The following is a 23,369-nucleotide window of genomic DNA, read 5'->3' as shown; positions in this document are numbered from 1 at the left end:
AACAGCCCCTTGCTGATGACTCTGTAAATGGCAGCAGGCGGGTGGCTGGGAGAGGGGCAGCACGTCCTGCACGGGGCAGGAGCCCAGAGCCTCCAGCAGCGTTTCTCCCCATCGTGGCAGGGTCTGTGCCAGCAAAGAGCAGGGCTTCCCCTGGGGAACGTGGGGCGGACACTCGAGCAGGCGGCCAGAAAGGGCTGGAAGGCTCCCGCCGTCGGTCCCCCCCAAAAAAGGCCCAGCCCCAGCGTGTCCCAGCCCCAGCGCCGGGGCCACCCGTGGGCGAAGCTTGCGAGGGCGGCGGAGGCTGTGGCAGGGGAGAGCGGGGTCAGGGCTGGATAGGGGGAGCCGGGGCGGGGGGGTGGGGGAGAGGGGGGGCTCCGGCAGAGCGAGATGCTGGAGCATCACTGGAAGGCGCTGGGGGATGGGAGCGGCACACGCACGCACACGCACACACACATTACCCACATGCACACGCCAGCAGCACCAACAGCCCCTGCCAGCAGCCTGCAATCGCTGGAGCGCCCCGCTCCTCCGCCTCTCCCTCCTCCTCCTCCTCCTCCTCCTCCTCCTCCTCCTCCTTCTCCTTCTCCTCCTCCTTCTCCTCACTGCCCACCGGCCTGCGGCACCCCTCCGCGGCCTCCGGCCCCACCAGCGCACAGACAATGACTTCATGCGGATTATGCATCTGAAGAAATCACCAGCTCCCAGATAGCCACAGGGGGAGGTATCCATGTGTTTGGCAGGGAAGCAGCCTCCTGCTCGCCTTCCTTCTCCCCCTCTTTTCTCCTCGCACCCAGCAGCTGCCTCCTCGCCGGCGATGGTCGCCTCCGGTCCCCCCGCACAGCGCTGAGCGAGGCCCCGGCGCATCCCCGCTCCCACGCTTGCACCAAGGTACCGCCGAGGCTATTTTTGTTCCACAACCCCCCCCCCCCCCCTTTTTCTTTTCCGGTTCGCCCGTTGCTGCCGGGCTCGGTGCCTCTTGCACCCTCCGTGCCCGCACGTCTCCCGCTCCCGTCTTCCCACCCAGCGGCGAGAGGTGGAGGGAGGCTCGTCCCAGCCCCGGCACCCGCGTCGCAGCGGCAGCCGCCGTCGCGGAGCAGAACGAGCCCAGCTCCGGCCGCGGCCGCCGGCCCTGATTTCAGGTTTGCAGCTTCGATTCCTTCGTTTATTCGTCGATGCGCCGGTGCCATTTGGGAGGGAGGTGGAGGGGGACAGGGGACTGGGGGGGGGGGGTGGGGGGTGGGGGGAGAAAGGCAGGTGGGAGGGGTGGATACGGCGGGGTGATGGGAGGGGTACAGCACCCCAGTCCTGCCACGGGATGGGGAGGGCTGAGAGGAGGTGGGAGGGGAGGAAATGCAAGAGGCTGCACCCAAATATATATATATATATTTATATACACATCTATGTGTGTGTGCGTGCATATATATGTATAACTGGGGGGGAGAGCAGGACACAGCAAAGCATCTGCCCCGTGTGAGGGCTGCTGGGTGCATCCCTGCACGGGGGTGCCACGGGCTGGGCAGGGGCAGCACCCACAAGGCCCCACCCCCCCGCCCCAGCACCGAGCACCCACGGGCTCCCTTCTCAGCAGAGTGGCCACCCCGAGGTACCGGCGCGGACCATGATGGACCTGAAAGTGGACGAGGAGGAGGTGGACAGCGGGCAGCCGGTGAGCATCCAGGCCTTCGCCAGCAGCTCCACCCTCCACGGGCTCTCGCACATCTTCTCGTACGAGCGGCTGTCGCTGAAGCGCGTGGTCTGGGCGCTGTGCTTCCTGGGCTCGCTGGCGCTGCTCGCCCTCGTCTGCACCAACCGCATCCAGTACTACTTCCTCTACCCCCACGTCACCAAACTGGACGAGGTGGCGGCCACCAGGCTCACCTTCCCCGCCGTCACCTTCTGCAACCTCAACGAGTTTCGTTTCAGCCGGGTGACCAAGAACGACCTGTACCACGCCGGCGAGCTCCTCGCCCTGCTCAATAACAGGTGGGTGCTGGTGATTCGAGGTGGCCCCGGGTGACGTCTCCGTGTGCCAGGCCACCACGCGTGGCCCCAGCCGCCACCCCAGCCCCACAGCACGTGGGGCAGCGAGTGCTGGAGCTTTGTGCCCCATGACTGGCGTGGGCGGCGTCTCCTTGGCCTCCGTGGGGAACCGGAGCCTGAGTTAGTTCAGCTCCGCAGCTGGATGCGGCCGCTGGGCGGCAACACCGGCAGCCGAGAGCCACCAGGTCCTGCCACTGCTCCTGGGGATGTGCCCTGGATGGACCCGGCACGCGTGGCTCCCGTCCCCCAGTGCGTGGCACGTGCAGCAAGGCCGGGGTCACGCTGGGATGCCTGCGGGGTGGATCCAGCACGCGTGGCTCCAGCACCATACCCCGGGTGCCCGACACACGCGGTGAGGCCAGGGATGCCAGCCGGTGAAGCCGCTGAGCATCACCCACGTGCCAGGACCGGGGTCGGGGCCGTCCCTTGGGCCGTGGGTCTCCACAGTGGCAGAGCTCGTGGGGAAGCCCCTCACTGCCCTCCCCCAGCCCGTCCCCGTGGCCGCGGCAGCTTCTGGGTGCTGCCAACCCACCGCCGTGAGCCTGGTGCCGGCAGCAGCGCGCACTCCCTGCCTGTGCCGTTTGCCGGGGGCTTCACCGCTGCCCCCGCTCGTGCCCCAGGGAGGGGTTTGCAGCCACGAGGGTGGGGGCTGAGACCCAGCACACTCAGCCCACATCCCGGTGAGGCCACTGCCTGCAGCCGTGATGCCGCCAAAGGCACAGGGCAAGCGGCTGGGCTGGCCTCAACCAGGGCCGGTGCTGCGGGACCAGCGCTGGGGCAAGTGGGACGGGTTTGGTACGTGGCCAGTGCCCAGCTTCTCCTCCTCGCCCATCCTCCTGCCGCCTCTCCCGTGCCTCCAGGCCACTTTGTGCTGCTGGATGCTCTGAAAATTCCACGTGCAAAGAGTCTGGGACTTTGCTTGAGCCCACGCCGGGGTTGGGGCCGAAGCAGCTCATGTGAAGCCCAAATGGCTTTCGCCGGCTGGAGCAGCTGCCGGGCTGAGGCCTGAGCTTCTGCCTGCTCTTTCCCCTAAGATACGAGATCCCAGACACCCAGACCGCCGACGAGAAGCAGCTGGAAATCCTGCAGGACAAGGCGAACTTCCGAAACTTCAAGCCCAAACCTTTCAACATGCTGGAGTTTTACGACCGGGCTGGCCACGATATCCGGGAGATGCTGCTGTCCTGCTTCTTCCGTGGGGAGCAATGCACCCCCGAAGACTTCAAAGTGGTGAGTGCCCCCACGGCCCCGGCCCAATGCCACGTTTCCCCCACGCAAGGAGGGTGTTTGTCCGCTTGTAGCTGTTCCTGCCTCCTTCCAGCTCGGAAAGGACCGGCAGCGTCTTCATTATGGGGATGCCAGGGGATGCCGCTGGGTTTTAGAGGTCCAGGTGCTCCCCAGGGTGCTCCTGCGTGAGCAAAGCTCCCCAGGATCACTTGGGCTCTGCAAAGCAGGATTGTGCATGCCGGGCTGGAAACCTCGCGTGGTGAGGAGGCGCCGGTGGAAAAGCAGGGAGAGCCGCGACGATGGCGGGTGGGGACCCCAGGGACCCCCGCAATCCTGCAGGGAAAGCAGGTCCGGGTGGCACGGCACGGCGTGGTGCCCCGCCACAGAGGTTGTGTCTCGTGTTGGTGCACGGATCCAGCGCACAATAAAGCCTTTATCCCCCTGCGGCTGCCTCTCCCCCGTCCAGCTGGGAATTAAACAGTGCCGGCTATTCGGGTGCTGCCTAATAAATTCGGCAGCCGGGGTGGCTGTTCCCGAGCCGCCTCCAGCGTGGAGCGTGCAGCTCTGTGCTGCTCAGGGTCCCCGTCCTCAGCCCCAGCTTAGGGACATCCCACTCGTGTCCCACACCGAGCAAGGACGAAGCCGCCGAGCGTGCCAAGGCACCGGCTGGGCATCTGCAGAGCTGCTGCCCAGGTCCCAGCACAATTCGGGTGATTTTAATCATCTGCATTTAAATTCCCTTGACAGGCTCTTTCCACAGAGCCGCTCTCTGTTGTCAAACGTCGGGTGTTTTATTTGTTAAATGGAGGCAAGTTGCAGCCCGGAAGGGGCTGGATCGTCTCCAGCGGGGCCTGCGTGGGGCCACCGGCCGGTTTCGATGCCGGGCTCTCCCCGGTGCACGGTCGTGTTTTCTGTGCCGAAGCATCCTCAGGGACCCTCATCCCAGCTCCCTCCCTTCATCCGTCGGGTTCCAAATACCCTACTTTCCGCATCCCCTCCAACCGACAAAAGCAAAATAGACTCGCAGCTGGTTTGTTATTCTTGCTTGGATTATTCCGTGCAGGCAGGTTGGGATGATTTAATGGATTTGATTAGGAAAAGCTGGCTCTGTGCTACGTCGATGTTGCTCTTTGGACTCCCCTTGCAGCCTTGCACAGGCAGGTCTGTGCGTGGCAGGGCTGGGGACGGTGCTGCCGGCGCCTGGGGTCCCGGCAGCCGCCCCGTTCCCGCTGAGCTGTTTAGGAAACCTTTGCCCCGTCCCTGCGCTGGGGGTCCCGGAGCTCGCCGAAGCTTTTCGAGGGGTTTGTTTGACAGGTTAATTCCTGCCGCCTCGCTGCTCCCTCCTCCCAGCTCGGGCTGCAGCCGCCCAGGCTGAACCAGCCTCGGGGCTGCTCTGGGCCTGGTGACACCGGTCAAGGTGGGTGCTGGGGACCATCACCCCGTGACGCAGCATCACCCCAGCCCGTGCCACCCCGGGGAGGGGTGGGGGGGGTCCCACCACCCCGTGCAGGGGCTGCGTTCACCTCTGCATTTCGGGAAGCCCCTTGCACCGTCCCGGTTAGTGGGGTGCCCCGAGCTGGAGCTTTTGCAGCCGGCGCTGCCCCTCTCCTCTTGCTGATACAGAGGAGATGCTGCGTCCAGGGAGGGGCCTTTCCAGGGAGGATTTTTGGGCTGCCCGGAGCCCACAGGCTGGGGGGAGCTGCGCCTGTCGGTCCTCTCCCTGCGCCTGTCCCCTTTGCGGCCGTTTAACTTCGGTGCCGTGACTGGTGGGGATTGCTGGGGTGGGGGGTGGGGGGGGCCGATGGGGACAACTGGGGGGCGAGTGGCCGCCCGGGCGATGCTGGCTGCATGCTGATGCCGGCCGGCGCAGGAAGGCGACAGGAAGAGCCGCGGTTCTGCCGCCAGCACCGCGGCCCCGCCACGCTGCTGCTGCCACGTTATCTGTCCCTGGCAGAAAGGGAGGGCTCGGGGGAGACGCGGTGAATGCAGATGAGGGGCTGCCGTAACCGAAATATCCGGGGTGACGAGGAGGAGGCAGGAGCTGCCTCCTGCCCGCGTCCCCCCTCACGCTGCTGGATGGCAGGACAGCATCTGCCGGGGGGGGGCAGCCGGAGCAGCCCAGGGCCCGCCCCCCCACACCCCAGTGCTGGGAGCACTGTCGGTGTGCTCCCAGTGATGCACCCACTCAGGAGCACCCCAGGGGGGCAGGGGGCTGGGTGTCAGCCCCCCCTGCCCCAGCACACGGCATCGCCCTGCCGCTGGGACGGGATCCCCCGGCACACAAGGCTCGGGATGGGTGCTGTGGGGAAGCCCATCCTGGGATTAGACGAGCTTTTCCTGCCTCCTCTTTCACCCTGTGGCACCTCCCAGGTCACATCAGGGGGTCCCTGGCATTGTTGACCCCCCCACCCTGGCCAGTGCACCACAGGGGCTGAGTGCTCCCAGCAGTAGCCGTGGGCAGGATGCAGGGATGCTCCAGGGACAGAGGTGGAGCTGACTGGGCTTGGACTCGTCCCATACAGGGGATTGAACCCTCTAAGAAGACCCAGGGGGAAACAATTGGCCCACCCCAGCTCTGCCCTGGACCCCCAGCACCATGGAGGTGTCTGGCACCCACCAAAGCTCCCCCGCTGCAGCGGTCCAGGACGGGGAGGGGGATGCCCAGGGAGGCGCAGCCGTCTCCTCTCCCCGGCCCTAAAATCCTGGCACGGCCTTAAAACCCAGAGGGGCAAGTCCTGACCCCCACAGCCCTAAGGGACACGGGCTGAGGATGTCCCCGTCACCGGGTCTGTGCCCGGAGCCTCGTGCCCACAGGGCCAGGCACGGGGTGGGCAGGGGGTGGCCGCCCGGTTCCCTTTGCGGGGAAGGGGGAATCGCCCTCGCTGCCGCCTCCGTTTCGGGACTGCGCTCCCCGACGTGCTCATTAGCAGCAGAGATCAATGTTTCACGCTAGCTACTTCATTATTTATAAGTTCGAGCCCTCGCTCCTCTGCGGGAACGCGTGGCCCCGCCAGCTCCCAGTTTGCGTTTCCTCTCCCTCCCCGTGCCAGAGCCCTGCGCATCCCCCGTGGATCTGCCCCTCACCCAGCAAGGGAAAAGCCCAGAAATCCTGTCTCTGGGCTCTAAACCCATTCATTTTCTTTCCATCCCAGGGAAAAAGGAGAAACCTGGAGGATAAGCTCCCTCTCCACACCCCACGGGATGGGAATTGGGGCTGCCCCATGTAAAACCAGTATTAAACCTCGAGATGGTGCCCCATGCTTGTGAAGCCCCTTGTCAGGGCTCAGTGCAGCCCGAGGAGACGTGAGCAGCTGTGCCTGGCACGGTGCAATGTGCATTTTCAGCTTTTCTTTCTCACATCCCGTGAGCCCACCCCCAGGGAGAGCCACGTCCCCAGATCCTCGTCACCGTTCTGCCTCCAGCTGAGCTCGGCACGGGAGCTGGGAGCCCTGGGGCAGAGCGCACGGGACATCCTCTGTAAAATGCAGAGGATTAAGACCTCTGGACCATTTCCATGAGGCTCCGGGGCTGAGGTGGCACTAGGGAGAATTAAGTTTGACATGGAGATCATGCCGCTGCCTTTTGCATTGGATTCTGCATCCTCTGCCCTGGAAATACCGAGTGCATGGAGGAAGAGCAAGAAAGGGAGCAGGAAAGGTCTGGAGTAGTCCCAGAAAACTCCCACCACACTCCTCCTCTTCTTCCTCCCATCTCCAGAGCAATGCCTCTCCATCACAGCATCTCGCTGTACCCCCCAGCACCCCATTGCACCCTGCTGAGCCTCTCCACCGCCCTTCTGAACCCCACTGCACCTTGGTGAACCCCATTGCACACCAGAGGATCCTGCTGTGCCCCCCATACCCTGCTAAACCCCACTGCATGCCCCCTGGCACCCCAAAGCCTCTCTGCACCCCTCTGAACCCCCTCACTCCGGCTGGTGTGCATTGGGGGTCACCCCACAAGCACCATGGCTTTTCCCCCTGCAAAAAACCCCTCGTGTCATTCAAACCTGCTCCGTTAGTGGGTGCCGGGGTGTCCTCCAGCACCCGTGGGAGCTCGGAGGGAGGGGTGCAAGGGGGCACGCTCAGGCTGTCGGTCTCAGGGGACTCAACCAGCGGATGCTGCTGGTCTCCCTGTTCTATCTTGACCCTCGGCCCCACGGGCCCCACGCCCCAGCACCCACTGGGGGACGCAGGCATCCAGCCCGCAGCACCCCACGGCCCCGCACAGAGCTGCGGCAGTCACAAGCCCGGGAGCCCCGCGGTGAGCAGAGCTCCCCCGCGGCGCAGCGTTAGTGGATAATCATAGAGCCGGAGTGAAAAGCATCTCCAACACAGCTGGAGAGACCAGGCGCGGGAATTACTGATACCCAGATATTTCTTGGAGCTTTAGACAGTCAATAAACAAACGGCACGGGCCCATCTGGCTCTGGAAAAACAACTTGGGGACCACGCGTGGGTGGCAGAGCCGGCCGCTGGCCCCAAATAACGTCGTCCTCCTGGTTTAGGGCCGATTGCCGGCCGCACGCTGAGCCCCGGCATCTCCCACTGCGGTGCCCAGCGGAGCCGGCGCGTTTACAAATTCTGTAAGACATTCAAGTGATTTATGTAAATCATTTCCTAAAGTGGCACATGGGCTCCTAAATAACTTATAAGCGTTTGAAGCTGCTCGCATGTATCCGTTCTTTCTGAGCGGCGATTCACCTCCGGCATCCCGGCGGGTCTCCCCGGGGCCCGGCTGCATCATCCCCACCTGCATCATCTGCAAACTCCCGGCCGGGCTCACCCTCTGCATCGGCCTCTCTCTGCTGTTGAACAGCAGCATCGTTTGACCCCAGGGGTTGCTTCATTTTCCAGACGAACGAAGCAAACCCAGTGGGACGTGGGCTGCCCGGTGCAAAATAATCGGAGGTGATGGAGCAGAGGAGCAGCCGCGGACGGGACCGCAGCTGTTTGCTGGTGGTGGCTCGGCTCTCCCGGAGAGTGCAGCGGGTCAGGAGCACCCCAACTCTTTCGGCTCATCGGCGGCTCAGAGATTTCAAGCATCACGGTATTTTGCTCAAAGCAAATCATCCAGAAAGCAGCCGTGAGCAGTTTAAGCCCTCGGGCATGGAGCAGAGATGCCAACAAGCGTTGCTCCTCGGCTGCCTCCTTTCTCCAGCTTCAGCAACGCTTTGCCAGCCACGGCCGCCTGCGGGGTGCAGGCAGGAGGACTGGGGACCCATCGGCTGCTTGTGGTTTCACCCACCCCGTGCTGACGCTAATGTGGAGATGGCAACTCTTGTTTGAATCCAGTTGCGTTTCACACTTGTTCTGCAGCGGGACGGTGATGCTGAGGTGCAACCCTGGCGCCGTCGCTACGCGGGAGCGGTGCCACCAAACCCACCACGGCCTTGGCCGAGCGGCGCGGAAGAGGGTCAGGAACAAGAGGGCTGAGGACACCGGCACTGGGCACGGCAGGGCAGGAAGCTGTGCCCCGCGGCCGCTTCATTAGCAGCTCTGCAACGGGGCAGGGAAATCATGTAGTGCCTCGAAACTCTAAGCACTGAACAACATTGCTCCCATCCGCCGTGGCAGGCGATCAGGGGAGGAGAGAGGAGGATGCGCAGGATGAGGATCGGGCGTCCATCCAGCGATGCCCATCCCCAGCAGCACACCCAGCCCTGCCCAGAGCCCCGGCGCACAGCAGCACACCCCGCACGGGAGCGCTGCGCACACCCGGCGCGGTGACCCCCCACCCCCAAAGCACTTTGCCCACCCAGACGCACCACGCACACCCGGGGGGGTGTCGCGCCGAGCGCTCGGAGCGGCTCAGAGGCACCTCAGGGCATTCCTGCTCCTCTTGCGATGCCTTTGCACATAAAGAATCATTAACAAATGAATTATTAATTATTAATAATAAGCTTTAATGGCACCCGTGGCTGCTGGAAGGGATGAGGAGGCTTTCAAGTGCTATCCAGCCTCAGTGGAGGCAAGGATGTCACGGCAGCAGACGGGGTACCCTGGGCACACATGCCCCACGGACGCTGGCCCCCAAGGGAGCCGCAGGCTGGAAACGCAGCCCTGGCCCGCCACCGGCACCTGGGATTTCTCCAAATTGTTCCCCCTTTATCTCCCTTCAGTCTTTAGCTGAGACCCTGGCTGAGCGGCAGCGAGGCACGTGGCGCCTTTGCCAACTGTGGGTATTTCAAAGAATCTGCCCAGGAAACCTCCTAGTGCCGTTTTCCCTCTCTCCCCCGATATCAAGTGGGGAGAAGCCGGGGCGGAGGGGGCAGGTCCCCTGAGCCTGCGGAGCCACCCAGGAGGCAGATCTCCACAGGGAGATCTGGGAAATTAACTGTCTCGTGGCCTTTTGCCTCAGATTTAATTTATCTGGCTTTTTATAGACGCCTTTGTTTTATCGCCTGCAGAGAGTTTGGCCGAAGCCGGGGCTCTCTAAGCAGCAGGCAGCGCTGCAATTCCTGCAACAACCATGAATCAAGAAGCTCCTCACCATCGCGGGCTCTTATTTATTTATACAGGCCCCGACACTTGGATATTATAACCTTTTATTTATTTTTTTGGACTTTTTTTTTTTTTTTTTTTTTTTTTTTTTTTTTTTGCTGTATGGAGGGTTTGGTGTGTTTGCATCCAGGCTCTTACTGTAAGGACAGAGACGGGGCACAGGACGGCGCAGGGACAGGGTGCTTTCCACCCTCCCTCCACTTTATCAGGGATTTTAAACCCCCTGCTCCTTGCTCTCCCGGCAGCCTCACAGCCCAGTAAAGCGACAGGGAGATCCATCCAGAGCAGCTGCACACCGGGGCTGCGTAACCACCCTGCTTGGATTAGATTAGATTTGAAAACCGTGATGCATGCAGAGCCAGAGCGAGTGAACACAGCAAGAAAACCAGATAGGAATACAGGTTTTTCCCCCCCCCCCCATCAATAAAACCGTCGGCTTGAATCTGCTTGCACAAATGGTCTAAGCAATTGTGAAGGATGTCGGAAAAAATTGCAGCCTGCTTACGGGTAATTCGTGATCGGCAGGAAACACGGAAAGGCATTGGGATAAGTGTCCACAAAGAATAATCCCAACTGCTGGGAGTTAGCGGCACCTCGGCAGCATCCTCCGCACCCCGGCAGGGCAGGAGCCGGCACAGCCCCGGTGACCCCTCCATGGCACAAAGGGACATCACCAGCGGGTAAATCACCCGGAAAGCTCTCAGCATTACAAACTGTTTCAATTATAGGAGCGTAAATAGATCCCCGGCAAGGAGGATAAGGTGGCTGTGGGAGCCGTCACGGCGGCCGTGCAGGCGAGGGCCCGGCCGAAGGTCCATACGGAGTTGCGGGGGGTCCCGGCCGAGCCCCCCGGAGCCCCCGGGGCTGTGGGTGGCCTCTGTGCCCAGGGCAGCAGCACCGGCTGGGCTGGCGGGGAAGCGCTTGGCAGCGCAGGCTCGGGGAAGCTTTGAAAGATTAATGGAGTTTAAATGGAAGCGTTTGGAGAGGAGATAAGGCTCATCTGATATGAAATCATATGGAACAACGGGAGCCAGGGAGGCCCCAGGTCCATAATGAAGTCCACTTAGCGCATTACTCACCATAATGTGCTTTTTATTAAAGTCCTGTGCTGCAGAGGCTGGGTCTGCCGCCGATAACCCCGGGGCAGAATGGCACAGGGACCCGGAGCACCCGGCCCCTGCACCCCGAGCCCTGCCACCAACAGCAGGCGGGACGGAGCGCGTGAGCCCTGCACCGTCCCAAAAAGGGACCTTTGGTTTCCCGTCCCTCTGTGTGAGCCAGGGACGGGGCTCCCGCATCACCCAGCGCCGCAGCAGCACCGGTCCCCACGGCTGAGGCTGGACTGCCTGGGCCCGCGGGGATGGGGTGGAGAGGAGGCGGAGGTGGGGAATAATACGGAGGAAAAACTCCTTTTTAATCATCAATTTTTCTGCATTAGAATGTGACATGCTAATCCACTGTGAAGCATCTAATCTGAGGGATAAAGAGCCGGATAACACAAGCTGCGCCCGGCTTGGCTGGCGGAGTGAGCGGAGGCAAGGTGGCAGCATCTGATAAGGGGCAGCAGGATTAGTCCCGGCAGAGATCCCGGCTGCCCGGGCAATCCCACCTTACTCGGCTGCCCCGACTCTGCCTCTCACCAGGGTCAGGGAGAGGATCTGCAGCCCCAAAGCCATCCCAAAGCAGCTCATCCTGCCCAGAGCAGCCACAGAGGCACTGCGGGTGCCGCCACCACCATCTTGACAGCTCAGGGAGCTGCAAAGCACGTTCATGGGCCGAGGCACACTGCAAACCTGATTTTTCTCCCTTCCGACGCAACGCACCCAGCTGTGTCGTGGGAGCAGGACAGCCCGACTGCGGGGTGCCCATCTCCCCTGTCAAACATCCATCCCCTCCCCGGATCCTGCTCCTGGCTGCTGTGGGGTTGCACCCCCCGCCTCATCCCTTCCCACCGGTCAGCTCCGGGCACCCCTGGGGCTGATGCAGGCAGCACCCCGTTAATAAACCGAGCTGGTCCAGCTCCCGGGGTGCCTTCTGCGACAGCCTCCCCAGGGCTGGGCTGCCGCTTGCAGGCCTGGGATAACAGAGCTTGCAATGTTGTTTTCTCTTCGCCTCCTCGGGGATTGGTTTATCTCTATGAATAACTCCATCCCGGCTTTGATCTCCTCTGCCATTAAAGCGTGACAGGCTGTGAAATGTGCTGTTGCTGCCGTCAAATCCTCCTCCCGCTTCCCACCCCCCCCCCCCGCCCCGCCGCCTCCGTGCTCCCCCGCTCTGGGGAACCTCCTTTCCCGGGCCCGTGACGAGCTGCAAAGCAGCGAGCGGGGCCGCACCGCTGCAGGACAGTGGCCAAACACTACGCTGGAGCCAGGAAAAACCAGGCTCCTTCCAGCATCCCGCGTCCCTCGCTGCGGCAGGGAGGAGGGCATCGAGCATCCGTGGTCCCCAGTGGTGGGTCGGGGTGTGGTGGCATCATCCCAGCACGCGCCACCACGGGGGCTGATGTCACGGCTAATTATAGCATCCCCCCCACCCCTCTCCCCCGCCAAAGCTTTACCTGAGAGAGGGTAAAAATAACTCCTGGTGAGGGAGGAGCTGGAACGAGCCCAAGGACTCCTCCAGCATCTCCAAAACTTGCACAAACCAGGACGGCACCCTCCCGCCTGCAACGTGGGGACACGGCCACAGTTTGTCCCCAGTCGTGGGGTCAGGACACGCTCCCCTGAGGGCCGGTGCCACCGTGCTCCCGGCTGTCACCGTCCTCGGTCACCTTCACCCCGGCTCAAGTGTCAGCTCTGGGACAGGCGGCCGTAACCGGAGCCGAGGCAGCGCTCATCCTCGCTGCCCCAGCAAGCTGTTTAAGCCGAACAAGGCAGGTTAATGGCCCCAGGCGATGACGGAGTGTTTTCATTACAGCATCTCCCTCTCCCTGCTGCAATTGCTCCCAAGAAGACACATTAAACCTCCCCATGCCGTGGGATCAGATCAGCCCCTCGCTCACACCGGCAGGGACTGGGCCACGGGCAGCACTGCTCACCCCTCAGTGCCCTGCCAAGGTTAAACAAATCCCTTCAGGCTTCTCTTCCATTTTCCTTCTCCTCTCCCTCCTACAGCCATTGCACAGAAACTCCCTGTCCTAGAGCTGGGGGGGCAGCAGAAATCCGACCCCAGCCTCAGCCAGCTCAGACCTGCTCACTCCCTGCCAAAAGCATCCTCCAGCACCAGTTTGTGTGTGATCCGCCCAGTTTGCTCCCAGCTAACCCGGTGCCCCCAGGCCCCCTCCCAAGTGAAGCCCTGATGCCTCTTTAGCCCAGCCCTGCCCACGGTGCAGCTACAGCTCGTCTCCATCAAAGGCAAAAGGCTGGGATGTGACCAAGTCCCCACGGCACCGTGGTGGCTCCCAGCCACCCAATCCGCCTCCCTGGTCCCATTTCCCGGGATGAGTTTCCAGCTCAGACTCTCTGGGTTGCTCCCAAAAGGCGCGACCTTGCTCTTGGCTTTACGAGATTTCATCTGGCGGCGCTGGCGCTCGTCCCCAAAGTCACCCACCCTTTTTCCCAGGTGCTGACGGTGTCCCCAGCTTTGTGGCAACTGGGAAGCCCCAGGACAGCCCCTCAAGGGACATCCCACTGTCACATCATCAGTCAGCATCTTGGCTGGGCCTGTCCTGGCAGGGATCCCCAGTGCACGCCCTGCCCATTACACCGGTGTCACTTGCTCGGGAAGAGCAGATAACTTTGCATTGGGATCAGATCAGATTTATACAAGTTTCCCAGTTGTATTTGTTCACCTGTTTTGGTGGTGCCATATCCACGAGCCAGGATGTGCCCAGGGACTGGAGACCCCCCCAGTGCATGTGGGGAAGGAGGCACCGGCAGGCTGGGGCGGGCTTATGGCACCCGAGCATCGGTCAAAACCTCCCGTCCAGCTCTTGCGCATCGAAGCGCTGCCGTATTTAGATGCTCCCCTTCCCCGTGGGCCAGCGATGGCGGCTGCGGCGCTGGGATGGGGCTGGAGATTGCTCTGTGGTCGCATCAGATGCTTTTATGAAGTGCTGAGTGCAGGGGAAAAAAAAAAAAAAAAAAAAAAAAAAAAAGGCAAACCACGAGAAGGGGCTGTGCTGCTGCAGGGCTGCAGGGAGGAGACGCCGTTGCTCTCGGCAGCCAGGCTGGCCGCCGGCTCCATCCCCAGCAACCTGCAGCATTGCTCCCTCCCCGGGACCCCCAGCCCAGCCGGCTCAGCAGCACGAGGCCTGGACGTCATCCCCGGGGGAAGCGGTGGCTTCCCTGTGCCCCGCCACAGATCCAAAGCACGAGGTGACACACCACGCAGGAGTCGTCACCTGAACCACGGCGGCGCCCAAATCCTGCCAGATCCAGCCCTGGGGCTCGGAGGAGGACGGACCTCGCACCGCTCGGGACATCGCCTTGGCCAGACGCCGCCCCGCGGCCCGGGGAGATGAGCCCACAGCAGCGGGTGCTGCCGGGGCAGGACGAGCAACGCGAGAGCTTGGGGACACCACAGCATCCCGTCACCCCGGCTGGCACCACCTGGGTGGGCGCTGCAACCGGCCAGCGTCACGGATATTTTGGGGAAAACCTCCAGTTTGCCCTGCTCCAGTTGCCCTGCCGAAGAGCCCCGGCATATGGCGGCTCTGGAAGCAGCCTGGCGCCCGGCGGGGAGGGCCTGGCTGGAGCAGCCGGCCAGGCTGCCAGGGCCGTTGCCGCCCCGCAGCGAGGATGGAGGATGCGGTGTGGGCACGCAGCACGCCGGGTGCCGGAGCTGGCAGCCCCTCGGGCCCCCCAGACAGCACCGGCAGCTCCCGACGCTTCGGGAGCCGGCGATGGCTCTGCTCCGTCCTGCCAGCCGCAGCCGGCCCGTCCCGGGGGACCTGGGGAGCCCGCAGAACCGCCCCTCGCTCCTCCTCCCTGCTCCTCATATACCCTCCTCTCTCCGTCCCCTCCAAGCATCCCTCTGCTCCTCTCCCTCGCTCCCGCTCACCTCCCGCTCATTTTCCCTTCTCCGTTTCTATTCTCTGAACTTGCCTCTTCCTCCTTCCCTGCTCTCCCCCAGCCCCTCTCACCCACACCCTGAGGAACCCACCCACCATCAACAACCCCCAGGCTGTGGCAGGGCAGGGGCCAGGACCCCGACTCTGGAGCCAGGACCCCGACTCTGGAGCCAGGACCCCCACACCAGAGCCAGGACCCCCACGCCGGAGCCAGGACCCCCACGCCAGAGCCAGGACCTCCACAACAGAGCTGGGACCCCCACGCTGGACAATGCCTCTCCAGATATTCTGCACCATCTCCTTCTCCAACGAGGAAAGACCACAAGATCCTGCAGCCGCCGAGGAGGGAGAGGATGGAGCAGATGAGTTCCTGTATGGGCAGGAGGAGGATGAAGAGGAGGAGGAGGAGGACGCAGGGGCAGCCACAGACTTCGTGGCCTTTGCCAGCAGCTGCACGCTGCACGGGCTGAGCCACATCTTCGTGGAGGGCAGCCTGGGCGCTCGGCAGGCATTCTGGGCGGTGGCCTTCCTCCTCTCCCTCTCCGTCTTCCTCTACCAGGTGGCCGACCGCATCGTCTACTACCTGGAGTACCACCACGTCACGCTGCTCAGCGAGGAGGAAAGCCCCGCGATGACCTTCCCTGCCGTCACCTTCTGCAATATCAACCGTGTGCGGGTCTCACAGCTCAGCCACGAGGACCTGCTCTACCTGGCCCCGCTGGTCGACTACGAGCCCGGGATGGAGCTGGGCTTCACCCCAGCCCAGTCTGACCCCTGGGATGAGGATGAGCCCCTAAATTTGTACGGGTTTTTTAACCGCACTTGCCACCAGTTGGAGGACATGCTGCTGAGCTGCAGCTACCGGGGCGAGCAGTGCGGCCCTGACGACTTTGTGGCGGTGAGTAGCCCCCCAAGGCAACCAGGCACGGGGAGCGGCCAGCATCGTGCCGGATCAGGCACGGCGGGTGACCCTGGCCTTGCCAGCTCGTTCAGGGACAGGCTGAAATTTCAGCCCCGTCCGCTGGCACCTGGGTGTCTCGCTGGAGATGGGGATGGCACCGGCTGCGGAGACCCGCTGGCAAGAGGCAGAAAGCAGCCCCAGGGCTGTGCCTGGCACCTCCATCGTGGCATCACCACCGCCCGGGGGGCACCATGCGGTCTGCAGCCTCACATGCCCCCTCGCCTGGGCTGGCAGCAGCTCCGCGGGTGTGGAGACGTGCTGGCTGCCGGAGGCGTTAGCTGGAACAGCTGAGGAGGGACGGGGAGGGGGGGGGGGGTCAGGATCCCATCCAGCCCCGTCCTCTGTGGGGCTGGGAGGGGGAGCTGGTGCGGGCGTAGGGCTGAGCGCCGCCGTCTCGGGGAGCTGGGGCTGCCGTGGGGTCTGTGGGGCCGGGGTGCTGTAAATCTGCAAAGTGCCTCCTCCGAGTCGGTGCCATCCCTTGTGCCCCCGTGGGGAACATCTTCACTGGGGCAAAGACGGGCAGTTCCAACAGGGAGAGGCGCCCCGTAGGGCAGGAGCCTGGCTCGGAGACAACCCAGGTTGTGTTTCGGGGTGTTTCGGGGCTGGTGATGCCCACCCAGCTCCATGCTGCGGTGCCGGCAGCAGTTTGGTGCTGGCAGAGGGGCCCCAGCCTCAGCCCCACGTCCTTTCCTGCAGGTCTTCACCCGCTATGGGAAGTGCTACACCTTCAATGCCGGGCAGGACGGGAAGCCCCGGCTCATCACCATGAAGGGGGGCACCGGCAATGGCCTGGAGATCATGCTGGACATTCAGCAGGACGAGTACCTGCCCGTGTGGGGGGAAACAGGTAACCCACTGCCCCTGGGGCTCTGCCAGCAGGTCCGCTCCGTCACCGCCAGCTCCCAGGGTGCTTCCTGCCCTTCCCAGCTCCCCCCGCACAGGTCCACGTCCCTCAGGCTCCCTCCTCTTCCCTCCTTCCATTTCTCATCACTTTGAGTCCTTTTCTTTCCTTTTTCCTCCTTGTCTTTGCTCTTCGCCATGGCAACTCCCCATCGGTTTAGACAAGCAGCCATCGCTTGTTTATAAATAGAGGCAAATGCTTTCCCTGCCGCTCTCGCCGGGTGCGGGAGCAGGAGGGTCAGAGGCGGAGGGGACAAGGACGTTGACAGATGGACGGGTGGATGGACATACGGACAAATGAATTCGCTCAGGGGAAGGGTGGGAGACGGGAGAAGTTTTGGTCCCTCTTGCAGCAGGGCTCAGCGCAGCATGATGCTCACCCCGCTTCTCTCTGCCGCAGACGAGACCTCGTTCGAAGCCGGGATCAAGGTGCAGATCCACAGCCAGGACGAGCCGCCGCTGATCGACCAGCTGGGCTTCGGGGTGGCTCCCGGCTTCCAGACCTTTGTGTCCTGCCAGGAGCAGCGGGTAGGCACTGGGGGGGGGGGGGGTCTGGGGATGCTCCTTCCCAGGGTTAGGGGGGCCGTGGGATGCTGAGCCTCCTCCCCGCGCCCCTGACCCCACATCACATGGAGAGGGGGACCTGGTCTTGGGGACCGATGCAGCAAGGGTGTCTGTCCCTTGCCGGGGGCCGGTGGGCTTCTCTCTCCTCACTCCTGGCTTCTGCCCCCTCCCAGCTCATCTACCTGCCGCCTCCCTGGGGCGACTGCAAGGCCGTGGCGGGTGACTCGGAGTTTTACGACACCTACAGCATCACGGCCTGCCGCATCGACTGCGAGACCCGCTACTTGGTGGAGAACTGCAACTGCCGCATGGTGCACATGCCAGGTAAGCCCTGCGCCGCAGGGCCTGGACCCCTCCCTGTGCTCAGCCCCCCGGAAAACCTTTTTCTCTCCTCCAGGAGATGCCCCTTACTGCACCCCGGAGCAGTACAAGGAGTGCGCGGATCCGGCTTTAGGTGAGGCTGCCCAGCCCTGTGGGAGCGAGCTGTGGGTGTTGGATTTCTCCATCTCTCCATCTCCCTCTCTCCCTGCCCAGATTTCCTGGTGGAGAAGGACAATGAGTACTGCGTCTGCGAGATGCCCTGCAATGTCACCCGCTATGGCAAAGAGCTCTCCATGGTGAAGATCCCCAGCAAGGCCTCCGCCAAGTACCTGGCCAAGAAGTACAACAAGTCGGAGCAGTACATCGGGTAACGTCCCGCGGCCACGGCGATGGGGCGGCACCTTCTCCCTCCATCCCAAAAATCTCAGCCTGACGCCGCTTATGTCCTGCGCAGGGAGAACATCCTGGTGCTGGATATCTTCTTTGAAGCCCTGAACTACGAGACGATCGAGCAGAAGAAGGCGTACGAGGTGGCCGGCTTGCTGGGTGAGTGTTGGTGGGCTGTGCCGGGGGTCCGGTGGCAGCACCCAGCCGGCACCCTCCAACGAGGTGGTCTCAGGTTGGTCCCATGCGCTGTGGCCCCGTTCCCGAGGCACTGGGACGTGCTGGCAGCGTGGATGATGCAGAGCGGGGCACCCTGCTGCCACGGCCAGGCACCAGTCACAGCTGTGATGAGTTCTGCCCTTTCTCTGCTCCCTCTGCCACCGGACGCCGGACTCGCACCACGCTGATGGCTTCCCTCTCCTCTGCAGGTGACATTGGAGGGCAGATGGGGCTGTTCATTGGGGCCAGTATCCTCACAGTACTGGAGCTGTTCGACTACGCCTACGAGGTGAGTGTATCTGCCATCTCACGGCTGCCAGGGAGGCGCAGGTTATCCTTGAGCAGCAAAAGGCTCGTGTGGGACATGGGGAAGAGCCACCCATGAGCCCCCCCGGTGCTGAAATCTGGCTCTGGCAGGTGATAAAGCACCGGCTGTGCCGGCGGGGCAAGTGCCGCAAGAACCACAAGAGGAACAACACGGACAAGGGCGTCGCGCTGAGCATGGACGACGTGAAACGCCATGTAAGTGCCGGGCATGCCACAGGGGCTGCTGGTCCCCTCTTGCAGCTCAGAGGCTGTCCCAGATGTGTTGGGGTGCGTGTGTGTGTGTCACTGTTTTGGGGAGCGCTTGGAGATGCTGTGGGGAGACAGGACTCGCTCTCTGGGGGGGTCTGGGTGAAACCAGTGGCTCCAGCAGCCCGTCCATCCTCTGCCCCGCAGAATCCCTGTGAAAGCATACGGGGCCACCCGGCAGGCATGACGTACGCAGCCAACATCCTACCTCACCACCCGGCCCGGGGCACCTTTGAGGACTTCACCTGCTAACCGACGTCTGGATGTACAACCTGAGCTACCAAAGCCCTCCGGAGAGCTGCCCTTCTCCCTGCGAGCGCCAGCGGAGAGACACATCTAGGGGACCTTGCTCCTCGCTACGGTGGGACACGGACAAGAGCGACGGCCTCGGATTTCGGGGCAGGCGGTCGGGTCGGGTCGGGTCATGCTCGAAGCCGGCGCGCAGCCCCCGCGGCAGCTGCTCCGCGCCTGCCCCGCTAGTTCAGAGACTCGAGGACGCTCCAGCCCCGGCCATCCTTGCGGTGCGGGGAGCGACACGCACAGCGGGCTGGGGCACAGGCCTGCCCCATCTCCTCCCCTCAGCTCCCCTCGGCCTTTTTAACTAGAAACCCAGAAGCCAAGAAGAAGCAGCCGTTCGGCTGCAGAGTCTCCATCCACAGCCCTGTCCGTCTGTCCATCCATTGTCTCCATGCCCATCCTGCTCCAACGCCTTCAGCCGGCACTTGCTGGGACCCCCGTGCCTGGCAGGAGGGATCATCGAGGAGCCCCACGGCGTGCCCAGCAGCGGGTTCGGCAGTCCCAGGAGAGCCTCGCCGTCGTCCCCTGGGACCGCGGTGGCCCGCAGCCCGCCCTTGCCTGGGCACTCCTGGCCACCCGATGCGCATGAAGACGGGGCACCTCCACCCCTCCGAAACGTCTTCCTCAGCACGCTGCCCCAGGGACGGCAGTGCCCGGCCACTGAGCTCGCTGGCCGGCCGCGAGCATCCGAGGGGACTCGGATGGGGGATGCCACCTCGGCGCTGAAGACCCCGTCGCCCGGGCACTCTCCCTCAGCCATGCCAGGTTGGGCGACGTTGTGGTCTCCCTGCCCATCTCTCCTGGGCTCCATGCAGCCTGGCCAGCACTAGCCCTGCCCCGCAGTCCCTCTTGTCCCCGTGCGGCCCCCCCAAAACAGCCATCCTCGGGGCGAAAGGCGGAAGGAAAGCTCCTGCCCCCCATTTTTGCTGCAGCCACCGGCCCGGCTCGGCGCACCGCGAGGGACAGCCCCTTGGCACCGCCTGGGCCAGGCGGGCGCAGGAACCCCACCACCAAAAGGGTTCGTAGCTTGAGGGTCACCCCACGGCACCGGGTGCTCTGGTCCACGGGACCGCAGGCTCCCACCCCGCTGAAACACCCCACCCCACCCCCCCGACAGCAGCTGCCCCCGGGCACCACGAGCCCTGGGCATCTTTGGGGGGCATCCGCCGGCTCGCTGCCCCGGGACCGCCGCTGCTCCTCCCGTCGCTGCCCTCTCCCCCGCACGCAGAGACCTGCCCCGGCAGCCGGGGGCCGGCGCTGGCCGAGTCTCTGCTCCCCCGGGCCCGCAAGCGCACCGCTGTTTCGCTCCAGGGTCGGTGGAAATTGGCCTCCCCCAGCCCCTGCCAGCCCCCGGGCCCCACGCATCGAGCAAGAGCCCTCCCAGGGCTGAAGTGCTACTTATCTTTAAGAGCTTTTGCAATAAGTCTTTTTGGTAATTATTTCTAAACGGTAGTTTTGTTTTTATTATTGTCATTATAATTATTATTATTATTTGCTTCCTGACCAAAATTAGGAACTGGGGGTCAGTCCTTTGTATCCAGCGATTGCCCAAAGATGACGGGTCAGCCACATCCATAAATTTTCTTATGGATTTTTCCTAATGTTTCATTGCGTTTCATTTATTTATTTTCTTTCTTTCTCCTTCCCATTAAAGCTTTTAAAGATGGGGCTGGGATTTGACCTTGACGCTCACCTGTTGAAGCATACACTTTTTTGTTTGTTTCTATTATGTCATCTGCATTTTATATTTCTTATATATAATATATATGACTATATATATATGTGTACATATATATATATATCTCTATATATGCATCATATCAGTGTAGATACCCATCTAGTAGCATTTAGGCCTTGTTCTTGTGCCATTTTTTTTTTCTGTTACTGATCTCTGAATGCCTTCAAGTGTATAAAGTGTTGAATTCTCTCTGGTATCTGTACTATGTACACACATTTTCATAGGAAGCACAATAAGATGACAGATGCATTGTACATCAATACCTGCTACTCTTAACGATGATATAAAGAATGATATAACTCATGAACACCGAGCCTTTCTCTCTTGCTGAGCTGCTGGAAATGCTCCCCAAGGAGGCAGGTAGGGACGGCATCATCCTGGGATGTTCTTGAAGACATCGCTGAAATCCTGGAGCCAAGACCAAAAGGAGGGGGGGAAGGATAAATAAAGCTTTGGTCCAGATTTCCAGCGCTGTCTCTAAATACACACTCCAATACCAGCAGCATCAGAGCTGATGCTGAAGAGGGTCCCATTAAAGCGTCCCTTTGCGTGGGGATTGCTCCGGGTGACTTCGTGAGCTCCCACATCGCTCCCTGGTCCTGTGCTGCCACGTGAACATGCCCTGAGGGACACTTAGGCCTGGAGGATGGGAACCCACTTCTGCTCTCAAGCAGAGGGAGGACAATTAACACATGCACAGCTGCTAATCTTTGACAACTCTAACACTTCTGTGGTTTGGGATAGACACCTGAGATGCAGCAGAAATGAGTCACTAGCTGGAATATCACCTGTTTTTAATTTAACCAAGTTAGTAGCAGTTGTAGCACGAGCCATATGTAAACATGCTTTTTGTCCTACAAATTTCCAGCTACAAAGAGCAAAAGTAATGTGCCAGATCCAACACTGGCCATCCAAAAAAGCCCTCAGGACCCCATGGAGACTGAATAATAGTGAGTGGGCAGTGGGCAGGGAATACTGAAATGCCAAACTCCCTCTGGTCACTTGGCTCTGGCCATGTCCCAGTCGCTCCTGGAAATGGCAGATGGGTGTTTTGCATTTAAACTAGAATGGTCTTACTGCTATTCTGGTCCTTCTCTGCCAGAGCTGGTGCTGCAAAGGCCATAAGGTGGGCTTTGAATAGGAACACGATAATATAGCTGAGCCCAGAAGGGAGTTAATGAACCTAAATTAATTGCAGCCAGCTACTGCAAGTAGCCAGAGCAGCTGACGGTGCTGGCTCCCTCCGCAGCGGCATTCACAGCAGCTCCTGTTGTGGGGGGCAGGCAGTGACCCTGTCTCTGCGAGCTGTAATCTCTTCCACAGCTCTCCATTAACCTGCTGGGCTGTGCTGGGAGCAGGTCACCCCATCCATCTGTCACAGCCTCGCATTGCATAGGCTCAGCCCCAGCCCCAGCCCGGCCGGCCGAGGTTTCTGCTGCCGCTGGACACGGTGTCTGTGAGCCACGGCCTGCAACGGGCTCGCAGAGGAGGTGCCTGGACCCCAAAAGCGGCACGGCCGAGGCGATTCCCACGCGTGTACAGCGGGTAGCCAGACAGGACGCCGAGGTGAGCAGCTACGGAGTGGAAAAGCGGCACGTTTTCAGCCTCGAGGCTCCAAGGTGCACCGCCGGAGCGCTGCGGGATGGCGCGCGCGGGCCGGGGAGCGTCAGCCCGTTGGGGATTACGGCGGCCCGGCGCCCCGCCTGCGGGCTGCACGGGGCTGGCAGCCTGCAAGGTGTGAGGTGGAGGCAGCGGGCGCTCCTGTGCACACGCGTCCGCCTCTGTCGCCCGGCGGCGCGAGGCTCACGCTGTGCACGAGACAAGGAGTTAATTACGTTTCACGGTGAAGCATCTCTGACGATCCACGCGAGAGGACGGGGTGTGGCACGCCCAGGCCTGAGATGCTGGGAAGCGTTCGCTTGCATGCTGCTGTGTTTACCTTACAGATTGTGTGGCTGCTGAAACCCTACAGAGCAAGGATTAATCATGCAACGCACATATAACGACGGCAGAGATAGCATCACCTCTTCTCCTCCCCGGCAATAATTCCCGGTTACCACTTGCTCACTGCTAAAGCTGCCAGCAAAAACAGGCGCTGGGATATAATTACACAGTCCTGGATGCTGTTCGGCTGCCTGGAGCCAGAGCCATACTGGTTGAGGAAGAAGGTTTCAGAGGAGCTGCCTTGTGCCAGCAGGTGCAGTAAAATGAAGGTGCACGGGGTAGCGTTTCGCAAACCATTTCCACTGGGAGGAGTGAAGCAACCAAACCCTCAGGGCACAAGAAAGGACAAGTGTAAGGAGACACTGAGCCAAGGAAGCTGGGGTTATTTTCTCCTTGTGTTTCTTAGAAGATGCAGCTAGTATCAGGGGACAGAGAGCATCCCCGGGGACAGAGGGCTGGGGTCGCTCCCAGCTCGGCTCATGCAGTCAGGGGGCTCTGAAGACCCCACAGCTCCCTGTGCCAGGCTGAGCGAAGAGTCCCACTTCCCTCTCCCCGCTTCTCGGCTCAGCCTTTGCTTTCGCTCCCTCTCAGCCCACCTCACTCTGCATATCCCTCCCGAGAGAGCCAGGCAGCTTTCCAGCCTGCCCAAAAGGTTCCCGCCAGGCTTTAAGTCTCAGACAAAGTTGC

The 23,369-nt window shown here is 61.9% G+C and overlaps 1 protein-coding gene across 3 annotated transcripts; it reads left to right on the top strand.

Annotated features, from left to right (window-relative positions):
• The first annotated feature begins 493 nt into the window (after window positions 1-493).
• ASIC1 (acid sensing ion channel subunit 1) lies at window positions 494-21,045 on the top strand. 3 transcript variants are annotated; one of them, XM_042796971.1, is made up of 14 exons: window positions 494-888; window positions 1,025-1,139; window positions 1,589-1,983; window positions 3,075-3,270; window positions 15,341-15,679; window positions 16,439-16,589; window positions 17,043-17,170; window positions 17,380-17,530; window positions 17,604-17,660; window positions 17,741-17,894; window positions 17,982-18,073; window positions 18,340-18,419; window positions 18,548-18,652; window positions 18,851-21,045. In XM_042796971.1, the coding sequence occupies exons 3-14, from the start codon at window positions 1,619-1,621 to the stop codon at window positions 18,953-18,955; spliced, it is 1,923 nt and encodes a 640-aa protein (XP_042652905.1). In that variant the 5' UTR covers window positions 494-888; window positions 1,025-1,139; window positions 1,589-1,618; the 3' UTR covers window positions 18,956-21,045. The 3 variants fall into 3 exon arrangements, with proteins under 3 accessions (XP_042652905.1, XP_042652906.1, XP_042652907.1); XM_042796972.1 differs by having other exon boundaries at window positions 494-1,139; window positions 1,586-1,983; XM_042796973.1 differs by lacking the exon at window positions 15,341-15,679 and having other exon boundaries at window positions 494-1,139.
• Window positions 21,046-23,369: the final 2,324 nt, after the last annotated feature.

This window comes from Tyto alba, unplaced genomic scaffold, assembly GCF_018691265.1.
Source record: "Tyto alba isolate M040663 unplaced genomic scaffold, T.alba_DEE_v4.0 Super-Scaffold_23, whole genome shotgun sequence".
NCBI classification, from domain to species: Eukaryota; Metazoa; Chordata; class Aves; order Strigiformes; family Tytonidae; genus Tyto; species Tyto alba.
This window is presented reverse-complemented; position numbering and strand designations above follow the sequence as displayed.

Excerpts from the sequence above, each read along its gene's own strand:
- ASIC1 (XM_042796971.1), top strand. The coding sequence starts at position 1,619 with ATGATGGACCTGAAAGTGGACGAGGAGGAGGTGGACAGCGGGCAGCCG. Across the intron at positions 15,680-16,438 it reads GCCCTGACGACTTTGTGGCG|GTCTTCACCCGCTATGGGAA; the intron begins GTGAGTAGCCCC and ends CCTTTCCTGCAG. Across the intron at positions 18,420-18,547 it reads TGTTCGACTACGCCTACGAG|GTGATAAAGCACCGGCTGTG; the intron begins GTGAGTGTATCT and ends TGGCTCTGGCAG.